This window comes from Scyliorhinus canicula, chromosome 4 (genome assembly GCF_902713615.1).
Source record: "Scyliorhinus canicula chromosome 4, sScyCan1.1, whole genome shotgun sequence".
Lineage (NCBI taxonomy): Eukaryota > Metazoa > Chordata > Chondrichthyes > Carcharhiniformes > Scyliorhinidae > Scyliorhinus > Scyliorhinus canicula.
The window spans coordinates 205,131,874-205,143,679 of record NC_052149.1 but is presented as its reverse complement, the minus strand read 5'-3'; the positions used below and the strand labels follow the sequence as shown (position 1 = coordinate 205,143,679).

The window sequence follows — 11,806 nt, the reverse complement described above, 5'->3', positions numbered from 1 at the left end:
CTGCTAAGCAGTGAGAGTTAAACTCAAGACTTTCATGGCAGGTTTACCAAAGCTTTTCACTTTATTGAAAAATAGTATGCTTTGGTGCGAGGCTAAACTGTTGTTTGACTATGGCAAGAAAATACCTTTTCCCCATAATTTTGATCATGAGACATGCCTGCTTTAACCATGGGGAGTTCATTAACTCAACGGGATGATGACGATGACTCATTCCCATAAATCCAGCAGCATGCTGCAGTGTTTGCTGCAGTACTGTGCATTAGATTGCATGCAGCACACAATTCTCTGAAAGATGGATACCGTTCTCTTTGTCTGTGGTTGTATCTGGCTGCTCCTCAGTGAGTATGATTCCCTCATTTTATGCCCCTAATGTTCATTTATGAATTAGGCTTCTTAATCATCCTAGGCAAATGCCACTGTGATTGTGGTGAGCTGGAGACCGTTGGTACATTTTGTATGTGGGCATCGTGATCACATTGAACACATTTCATTAAATGAGGTTCAAGTACTGTGATGTACGAGGTAGACATTTGAATAAGTGAAATCACATACAGTTCAACTATTTTATATCCATTTTAGTGTTTGTAATTAAGCAGCAGTTACAACTCTAGTTCTGATTCTCCTTAAAGCAGCACAATCATTGACACGAGGTATTAAGACCTTTTTCTGGCTTGAAACTGCAATGCATGTAAAATTTAAAACACTGAAGTTATTTCTGATTTATTGTAGGTCTGTAAAAGATTCATTAGTTGGATATAACTGATCAATCCTATATTATGTTTCTTTTTGCTTTTAATTGCTCATGACTTTTTTCTATACATCCCTAAAATGCTCTGAGGGAGAATAATCCAATGATTCGTAATACAGCCCTGTCTTCAGTAGTATAAATGATTGGGAAATCTTTTAAATTGAAAAAAACTGTGCATGTTGTTGTATGAAGCTGAAGGTTAATAATTTTTCATTTTGTAATGTTATTGAAATGGTGCTATCTTAAATACTGCACATTTGGTATGGGTATACTGTAATCTTAATTGTACAGTTTAACCTGGACATTTTCACAAAAATCTGCGGTTTAGTGTTCTTGCACTACCATCTCAGTATCTCTGTTGCAGTGACATAGCTGACTTTTTAAGCAGAAAACTTAAAGTTTAAAAAGAAGGCTGCAATCTCCCGGCGCGGTGGCTCAGTGGTTAGCACTGCTATCTCAAGGGCAGGGGGCCAGGTTCAATTCCTGGCTTGGGTGACTGTGTGTGTGTGTGTGTGTGTGGAGTTTGCACATTCTCCTCATGTCTGCGTGGGTTTCTTCTGGGTGCTAGAGTTTCCTCCCACAGTCCAAACATGTACAGCTTCCTTTCAGAGGGTTGGTGCAGGCTCGATGGGTCAAATAACCTCTTCTGCACTGTCCAGATTCAATGGTTCTTACTGACTCATCTGGTTATAAAAAAAAAAGATTAATCAAGTTACACTGACCAGAACATGTATTTTTAAGGTTTGATCCCTGTTTTTTTTTCAGAGTTCATTGATCTCGGGCAGGGAGGTTATCAGCCTCTAACATTAACCTCTGAGCCCCTTACTCTGTGAAAGAACAAACCAGGGTTCTTGCTTCTAATGACTCAACAGTGACCCTCTGGAAGTGTGTACACATGTGTCATATTGAGGTTGATTAGGCCCTGTGGGCAATATACCAGAGGGTACACACCAAACCCCAGGGAAAAAGTCCAGGGGCTGGATACTCTGCCCTGGCGCACCATATTTCTATTTCATCCCGCCGGCGGGATGCTCCCTTACCCCGGCCGGTCAATGGGATTTCCCCACGCCGTCAGGAAACCCCTGGGACGCCGGCAAAACGGAGCATCCCGCCGGCGGAGAATCCAGCCCATGGTCTTTCAAACAGAAGAGATTTTTTAAAAATGTCTGTAAGATGGGGGATGAAAGAATTCCGAGGTGAGTTTTAAAAATATCTTTAATATTCCAATGGTATCAAAATGGAATTTCTTTGAGGAAACCAATTGAGCAGAGATACATGCATGAGGTTAAGACAGCCTAATTCAGTGTAACTGAGACAGTTTTCCCTCACTTCTTTGAAGATGCACTGAGTAATGTTTAGACAAAGTCATTGTAGAGTTATTGAGGCACAGAAAGAAGCCATTTGACCCATTGAGTCTGCATCAGAATGTCCAAGCTTGGTGCAGTAAAATGGGGGGAAACTTGTCTGTTTGATCGAAAGACGCACCCCCCCCCCACCCCTCTCCAACGCCTACAACGCAATTAAATGGGTGGGGGAAAATGGGGATCAGTGATATTAAAATGTACAGAATTTTGCTAATGTCATCGTCACAGTAAGCGAAGTGCTATCCGGTATACATCCCAGTCTTATTTGATAAATGGACCACCATATAATTAGTAATGCATCAGAAAGATACACTCACTCATCAGGTAGATGATTACGAGTAACAATTTGTGGTAATTGTCACATGGGTTGTTCATACTTATGAAAGACCCCCTACAGATCCCAATCAGCAATAGAAGATCCTTGCATGGAGCACTTTCATTATTTTACATCACTGCATGTTAAAATGAGTAGCAGATAAGAGCTTTCTGATATCAAGACTGCAGATGTTGCAATTTCCTCTTCCCTCCTGCTTGTCTGCATCTCTTATGTTTTGTGCATCGTTTGAACTTTATGATGACCTCCCTTGTGTTACACTGGTACCTCCATTTTAAAATTGTGCAGGGACTTTTTCCGTCACCAACCGTGTTTTAATTTCCACTACCCTGACCCCCAGTGCCCAACAGAATACTGCCTGTTCTGGGATTAACTTCTGCGATGATAGGTGATGTTGAATGCCATGACAAGAATGGACTTTTTCCAGTGACAAGATAATGACAGGATAATGTAATCCAACTTATTTCCCATCATTAATGTCATAGTAGGGCTGGATCTATGATTTCTGACAGTCGGCATTGCTATAATAGGCAAGAAGTGATTTCAATTGCCATTCTCAAGGGACTATAATTGATTATACTAATGCTGCCTGAAAAAAAAATTAAAGAAACAATATTATCGTTCACTTGTTCCGCAGATAGCTAGGCATGCTTCTGTGCTACAAGCACACAAGGCCTGCCGGAGCTATTTTCCTCTCTCTCGAAGATGGACTCCTGAGGCAAAATTATTCAATTGATGCTGACTTTAGAATGTACATCAGGGTCACCTGTAGGACAAATAAGCAGGCACAAAGGGCTGATTTTTCAGCCCACTATTGCCGTCAGAGGGGACGGCAATGCGGCGGAAAATCCGGAGACAGTCGTGTTTTCCGATTTTCCTCAACCATCTCTGGCGACAACACAAGGTTCACACCCACAAAGAGCGAGGGTCTCATTTAAATAGATTATAATCAATTACAATATTGTTAACAGCCCCCACAAACCACATGACCCCTCTCACTGAATATTCATTCCTTGCCAACATGACGTTACGTTGGCGAGGTTTATAACAGCTTTTTAAAAAAAAAGAAACAGCTGTGGGGATCCCTCTGGGCGCGCAAAGGTAAGTATAGCCCCCAAGCTATGTTGGCATGAGCAATGCCAACCTAGAGGTGCCAACTTGTGCCGGGGCAGTGCCAGGGCCAGCCCCTGTGGGAGTCCCAATCAGGGGGAGGTCCATTTACACTAGTGGGAGGGCATGGGAAAGGTGGCAGTGAGGAGGGACCTTGCAGGCACAGGGAAGGGCGACACTTAGGGGAGAATGCCGGTGATGCTTCTGTGGGGAGGGGGGAGCGAGCCCCCAATAGTTGTCATGGGGGAGACCCCGCTGATTGACGGGGTCGGGGGGAGGGTTAGAGCTCTCGATGCGTCCGTAGTGGAGGGGAGGGTTAACACGCTATTCTGATTGGGGCGCCCTTTAAATATGGTGCCCTGATCTCTGTAGACCCAGGTGCTGGCTCTATCAGATCCCACCCCACCAGAGTGACAGTGCAAACCAAAAGCACTTATTTTTTTCTTTCAAGAGGCTCAAGTTCTGGAGTGAAAACTGGCCTGTGAAACTGGAGAGCTGCATGCCAGAACTGGCCTGTGTAACTGGAGAGCTACATGTCAGAACTGGCCTGTGTAACTGTAGAGCTACATGCCAGTTTTCAGTCCGCTTCTGACAAAAATATGGAAAGGTTCCTCCCACTATTGTTGCTCGTTCTGGGTGAGTGTGCTTTACACTCAATTGGCTCTGTTTTATTCCTTAGCTCTGGAGTCGCCAGGTATCGTTATGATACCGCCACAAGATTCAAGTTCAAGTTCAGACCAATGACTCAATACACCAGTTAGTAAGTTCAAACAAGACACGTTTATTATTGCACAGTTATTTACTACTCATGCATATAACACTAAAAGACTAGGCTATTCCTACCACTAACAGGCCAATACTTATCTGGAATAAGGGAACTGCCGGATCAGGGAACAATGGCCTCTTGCTTTGTCCTGGATCCGCAGGCTTCCAGTTGGTGTGGACTAAAGGGGTCAGGAGTGTCTACTCTCGTAGCATGCGTTGTATGACACTTACTTGATGGCGGTTGCTGACCAGGCCTCTCCTTCTCAAGGTCGTCTGCTGCAAAGGTGTTCTGCTGGGAGGGCCGGCTGGTCAAGAAGAAAGAATCAGTCCTGGGACCTGACTTTTATAGGGGCTTCGCGCCCTTCTGGGCGGACCCTCTATAAACTTGCAATCGATTGGGTCTCTTCCCAATCGATTGATTTGAATTTCCCCAATAACGGGGCTGTTCCTCGATCACCGGGCGGTTCTTTCCACCTTATTTGTGTCCTTTCATTTCAGACTCCACTGGCGCCGGGATGTATGACCTTCTATAGAATGTTTCAATCTCTTCTAATTGTTGTGTCCATTGTGCCTGAGAATCACCGGGAATCGCTCACTTAATATGCGCAGCTCGTTAGTTACAAAGCTGTCTGGTTTCTTTAGCAGCTAGAATACAGGGGGATTCTGCAAACTGCTTGTCTCTTTGCAACTGTCCATTTTTCCCTGTAACCTTTGCGTTCTTCCATTTTGTGTGAGGAAGTGGCCAACCCAGGTGGCTACACTCCCTCCTTGTGATCCTAATGCGAAAGCGTGACGGAGCACCTAAGTACGGTGTCTTTGTTCCCTGACCTCAGTGAGTTCCATGGCCTCTGCACTTTCCTCAACCATGCAGAAAATTTTTACCTACCATCTCTATTTGGCGCTATGTCATAGGGGACAACGCCAAAATCACAACGGGAACCTCTAACTCACCTTAAATAAACTACATTCACTTATATTTCATCATTCTATCTTCCTATCAGTACAGATTAGAACAATATTCATTATATACTTCTCTGGATCGGCAGTCGAGCTCAGAGATACATAATCATTCAAAACACATTCCTTTATTTACATGGCATGGCAACAACGAAAAGAAAATCCTTTATTTACATTTCAAGGGGTTCGGGGGACTGATGGAAACCGAAGATAGAGGATCTCATCCTATATACCGCCGAGGTACGAGAGTAGTATGCTCTCCTTCGCCATTTCCTCATCCTAAAAGTCTGTGCTATGATGCAGACAATCGCCAGTGCCAAAAGCGATTCTACGACATATGACAAGGAGTACCAAGTAAGAAATCTGGTACACCAGGTCGGGGTACTGTTGCCGTTTACTGGAGTGGTCTGTGTCTGGGAAACATTAACGGCCGGTGGAGTGGGGGTAAGGGGGTTCGCGTCCGCGCGCAACCACATGGATCCCATAATGAAGAGTCCAACAACAACTGGGGTCATCATCTTCTTTCTTTTCTCTTTTCCTGTTCTCTTTTCGTGCTTTGATCTTGCTCTGATCCTGCTTTGGTCCGTCCTTCGAACGTCTGAAAGCTATGGGATCAAGCATAGTGTCTGTCAGTGTTCTGCTTAATACCTCGAATGATAGTATCTGTCCTCTTGTGCCAATTTTCCCTTTATGAATGTTGACCATTCCCTGTGACTCCCCTCATTTTTTTTTTTGTTTCAAAACAAATTTAGGACCAGGCATATACTCAAATACTGTACCACTGCGAGCCGTCTTGCAGGCTTTGCAATTTACTATCCCAATGTTCCTGGATGTAAATAGCATGTGGAATGGCAACCAAAGGGCTACCTAAAACAAAGGAAACAAAATCAAACTTTTTAGAAATAAGACATTCGAATGAGTTGCGTATGGGACGCGATGGGTAAGATTTGGGTGGAATCCCCGGGTAGGGCGTGCTGTGCTGTACCCAAGCTTAGCTGACCAGAGGGGTGGTCCTCAGACAGGGCGGGTCCTCAATGCCATTTCTCCACTGCCTGAGTGACCGGAAACGAACGGGCAAGAATGTAGTCATCATGGGGGTTGCCTCTTCTGTCCTCTAAACAGAAGAGTAGTTATGAAATGTTCTGGGGAACAAAACATCTTCACTACAGAAGAACAGTAGCGAAATGTGAGATGGTCACAAACCTTTCAGCTGAAAAGTCTTGTGGCCAGTCCTCCTAGTCGTTCTGAACTGATCCAAAGACAAACATGAAACAAACAAACATGAAAGAAACATACTGCAGGTTCCATCAGAAAAAGCCACCGTTTATCTCTCAAGCGGTTCCTCTTTTTACATCATCTGGACACCTCAATCATTATCTTCTGCGAACAGGGTCGCAAAGGGGTTGCCGTGTCAGAAGTCAGACTTAAAGTCATCCTCTTCTCCCGGATCCCATACCCTTGTATGGATCAGGCATGCTATGAGTGAGTTGTGTGACCGAGGGTCTCTCTCGTCATTCCGGACGAGCCTGCAAGAGTGCCAAATGGTCGTGTCCAAATTTGTGTGAACGTTGTCGGGGACGTCATAGTTGGGCGGTGGGTCTGGGTGTGGGTCTGGTGTTTTAATGTAAGTGATCTCCAAATCACTGGAGTCGGGGTCGTAGTTGGTGTGTGTGGGGTCTGTTGTATCAGGGCAGTAGAGAGGCGTACTGTGGCTGTCGTCAAAGTCACAGTCACTGTCTCTGCTGTGGCAGCTTGTGGGCGTTTCGGGGCGTGGGTTGAAGTCAATGGGTGGAGTCGCGGTCGAGTCTGATGAGGTGCTGGTCTGTGAGGGGGAGGGTGGAAATGTGTCTCTTGTGGGCGGGGTGTGGTGTTCTGCTGCTTCTAGCAGGACATGGTGTGTGTGGTTGGACTGTGTTCCATAAGCCTTTAACTGGTTGATATGGAACCAGGCAGTCTTCCCGTTGGGGTACTTTATTTTATATACTGAAGGGCTGACTTTGTCCGCAATTGAGTACGGACCTGAAAATTTTGGGGCTAAAAACATGCTGGGATTATAAACAGACAACATTACCTGGTGTCCAACCTGAAACTCAGTGGAATGTACTGTTCTGTCGAAACAAACCTTGCTCTGTTTCTTTTTCTTTCCCAATTTAACTGCGGCTGTTAACTGAGCCGATCTTACATTTTCCACTAATTGATTTACTGTTATCTCGTGTGTGAGGGCCGTCACTTCTGGGCTGGTCATGTCGAGTCCTAAAAGGAATTCAGAACCTTTCATGGGTCATGAGTGTGTGTGGGGTGAAACCTGTTGAAGCTGAAACAGTATTCCTTAAAAACATAAACTTGCGAATGGGAGCACCGAATCCCAAGTCGTATTATTTTCCTGGACCATCTTTCTAAGGGTCGATTTTGGAGTCCGATTCATGCGTTCCACTATTCCGCTTGACTGGGGGTGGTACGCAATGTGGAAATTTTGTTTGATTCCGAATATGGTCAGGACATTCTTCATGACCCGTCCCGTAAAATGAGATCCCTGGTCCGACTCAGTACTTCTGGGGAGTCCCCATCTAGTAAAGATGTGGTGTGTCAGGATCTTTGCGGTTGTTTTGGCCGTGTTAGTTCGTGATGGGAATGCTTCTACCCATTTAGTGAATGTATCAATGACCACCAAAACGTATTTATAGCCCTTCCTGCAAGGGGGCAATGGACCTATAAAATCGATCTGGAGGTTTGTCCAGGGGCCATTAACGGGGCGAGTGTGACTGAGCTGTGCCTTCTTCGAATACCTCTCCAGGTTATTCTGTGCACAAATCAAACAATTTTCGATGTAATGTGTTACTTCCTCTCTCAGATTTGGCCACCACAGAGCTGTCTCAGGTGGGCTGTGGTGGGGTCTATCCCTTGATGTCCATGACTGTCATGGAATAAAGCAATCATTCGATTCATGTCCTTCTCAGGAACCACATACAGTTTATCTTTGAGAACCACACCATCATGTGTGGTCAGAGTGTGTTTAAACTATTCATACGGGGCCAAAAACTTTCCTCTACTAATCTCCCTGAGATTGCTGTCCTGTCTTTGTGCCTGTACTAGGTCCTCAATGTTTGTCTGTGAGACCTGAACTGAACTCACAGGGGCGCTAGCTGGGGCGCTAGCTGGGGGTGTCCAAAAATGTCCGTGCCTGGAACCTGCTTTTGCCAGTGCGTCAGCTTTCACATTTCCAGGGGGGGATGACCGATGATGACTTCTCACTTTAATTATTCCGTAAATCCTATCCTTTGCCTGTTCTAGGATATGGCGGAGCAATGGGGCTGATGGAAGGGGCTTTCCATCTGTGGAAACAAACTCTCTTGTCTTCCACAGGGGTAGGAAATCCATCAAACTGTTGCAGACATATATACTATCGGAATATATATCTGCTGGGCTGGGGAATGAATCTGGGTGGTCCATTATGTAAGCTATGGCCGCGAGCTCTGCTGCCTGCGCGCCTAAGTGACCGGGTAACTTTAAAGATATCTCTTCTAATGCGCGTCCCTGCACATCCTCTACATAGATGCCGCATCCTGTAATGCGCTCACCATTTAAAACAGTGGATGAACCATCCACATAAATCTTCAAGGGGGCACACGTGTCTGTGTGCTGGGGGCTTTGAGTTGAACTTCCTATCTTCCTGGGGGGCGTCTTTGCAATGAAGTATCCTGTGTTGTGGAGAGGGGCTACTATCTCGTAATCATGGGGTTGTCCTGGGTATTGGAGGTTGTCTGCTAAGAAGGTGTGTGTCCGTTTAACTGTGATGTCCCGTCATTGTAAAAGAAGTGTCCACCTAGCTGCTCTAATTTGGCTAACTGAACCGTCCTTCAGTCGTCCGTCCAATAGAAGCTGTGTGGGGGTGTGTTCAGTCAGAATCGTTATGGGGTTGAGTCCGGTAATGTACGAAAAGTACTGTACTGCCCAGAATACTGCGAGTAGGTGCCTTTCGCAGGCTGAAAATCCTTGCTCTCCTGGGTCTAAAAATCTGGAGGCATAAGCCACTGGTGGTGGCTGCTCGTGCCATTTCTGAAGGAGCATGGCCGAGAGGGTCAGATCTGTGCTTGTTACCTCAATTGCATAGGGGGAAAGCGGGTCTGGAACTTGTAGTGCAGGGGCTGCGCTAAGGGCTTTCTTTAAATCGTCCACAGCCTCTGTATGCTGCGGAAGCCATTCCCAAGGGGCTCCTTTCTTAAGGAGGTCTGAAAGTGGGGCTGCCTTTGTCGCAAAACCGTCAATATGGTTCCGACAGTACCCAACCAGTCCTAAAAACAACCGGAGGGCTGAAACATTTTGGGAAAGGGGGAATTTGACGAACAAGTCAATTATTTTGAACTCGATCTCGCGTTTGCCGTGCGTGATGACTGTACCCAAATACATCACTTTAGTCTCCAATAGTTGGGCCTTTCTGGGGTTCACTTTACATCCGATTGTCTTCAGAAGTTCCAGGAGTTCAGACAGAAGCGTGATGTGCTCTGCCTTGGTGTCTGTCTGCAGTAATAGGTCGTCCACATACTGTACCAGACATTCGGGTCGGGAAAATTTTGATAGTCCATTTGCCAGCTGTCGGTGGAAAATGGAGGGGGAGTTGTGGAATCCTTGTGGGAGGCATGTCCACGTGTACTGCTGACCTTTAAAAGTGAATGCAAATTTGTACTGGCACGCCTTCGCCAATGGGATTGACCAGAAGCCGTTGCTAATGTCCAAAACCATAAAATACTTGGAGTTGAGTCCCTGCTTGAGCATGGTCTCGGGACTCGTTGCTACCGTGGGGGCTACTGCTGGGGTAACTTTGTTGAGTTCCCGATAATCAATGGTCAGGAGCCATGATCCGTCGGGCTTCCTCACTGGCCAAATAGGGGCATTATTAGTGGAGGCTACTGTCCTTAGTACGCCCTGCTCTAATAAGCTCTCTATTACGTTTCCGATTTCTCCCTCTGCTTCCAGGGGAAATCTATACTGTCTTTGTGGTCTCGGGTCAGGTCCTGTAATCTGAACTGGTCCAGACATCCTGCCGCAGTCGTGCCGGTGACTGGCAAATGCTGTCCTGTGTTTGTTTAAAACTGCCCTAACCTGTTTGTCCGTGCTGAGCGTGGTCGGGTCAAAGCAATAGTCGCCGACTGCGCTAATCCTATTTTCATACTCACCTACTGTGAGCGTTGCGGGTGCTCTTTCAGACCTTGCCATTCGCCAGACACACTGATTGACTGGGTCGAACGACAGGCTGTGTGCATTCATGAAATCAATTCCGAGTATGTGTTCTGCTGTGTGGGGCAGATCAACTAAAACAATGGGGTGTCTGGTGGAGATGTTCCCTATCTGAATTGGTACAGGGGCTGTAATGGTTCCTTGCTGTGAGTGTCCTGTAAAGCCGCTGAGTGTTATTGTGGCTGTAGTGGGCCACGTGTTTGCCTGTGGTGTAGTGGAGGAATTAATGGTAGTGCGGGACACTCCTGTGTCCCAGAGTAACTCTATGGGCTGTCCCCAAATTTTCGCTGTGACTACCGGTCATCCGGAACTGTCCCAGAGGGTGTTACAGACCCAAGTGGGGGAGCCCGAACACTGTCAGTCCGTTCCGTCCACATTGGTCTGTCCTGACTGCGTCCCTATGCTGTGAATAGGCTTCGCTCTGTTCCTGTTCAGAATGCCTGTCTGCTGGCCTCTCTGAGGTTTTTGTGGTGCATTGCATTCCCTAGCAAAATGCCCTAACTGTCCGCAGTTAAAACATTCCTGTGACTTTTGTGGGGGGCTGTTCTGTCCCTCATTTACCCATGCGGGGTTTTGGTGCGCTCTTACTGCTTGAATATCTACCTCGGTTTGCACCTCCTCGGGCTTCTTAAATGCTGTCTTACCATGAATAGATTGCTCCCAAGCGCGGGACAATCTTTTCAAGACCCATTTTTCATTGTTGGTCTCTTCTGAGGGGTCGTAATTAGAGCAGGCTTTCTGTCCTGCCTCTGTGGCGTGGGAGATAACAGTGCGGGTCCATTTAACCATGTTATCTTGGGTCAAATGTGCACGGTCTAATTCACTGAAAACTGCAGTGAAGTGAATCCACAGCCTTCCTGCAAATGCTGTGGAGTGCTCGGTCTTTTTCTGCCTACACTTGTTTAGGCCTTCAACTGGGACTCCTCTGTTATACCCTATCGCATCCAAAATAGCTGTATGCATTTCTTCGAGGGTGCCTCCTCCAACGTTCTGTGGGTTGGGGAGGGCTGCTACTATTGATGAGTCTAAACTCAAAACTGTGAGCTTAACCTGCTCTCGTGCATCAAGGCCATACATGGTCAGCTGCTGTTGAACTCTTGCAAAGAATTGGTGGGGGTCTGAAGTGGGGAGGAACAGGGTGATTTTCTCACACGCGTCCCTTAGTTGAGTCACGGTTAAGGGGGTGGTGTAAGTGATCTCGGGTGCGCCGTCTGCGGTTGCTTTTCGTTGGGTCGTGACTGGGTTCATTGGTGCGGGTGCTATCTGATCTGTGGGGGGTTGGGGTGCTTTCCT

The 11,806-nt window shown here is 46.4% G+C and overlaps 1 protein-coding gene across 4 annotated transcripts in view; it reads left to right on the top strand.

The window, feature by feature from the left end:
* Window positions 1-210: 210 nt before the first annotated feature.
* Window positions 211-11,806, top strand: part of LOC119965327 (long-chain-fatty-acid--CoA ligase 6-like) — a 251,026-nt gene continuing 239,430 nt past the window's right edge. For 2 of the 4 annotated variants that reach the window (XM_038795944.1, XM_038795939.1), the window contains exon 1: window positions 263-338. Coding sequence is in view for 1 of the 4 variants with exons in the window: in XM_038795940.1 (XP_038651868.1) it covers window positions 293-338 (46 nt within the window). In the remaining 3 variants the exon portion in view is untranslated. Of the gene's footprint in view, window positions 339-11,806 lie in introns of all 4 variants that reach the window. The other 2 variants (XM_038795940.1, XM_038795938.1) reach the window with 2 other exon arrangements.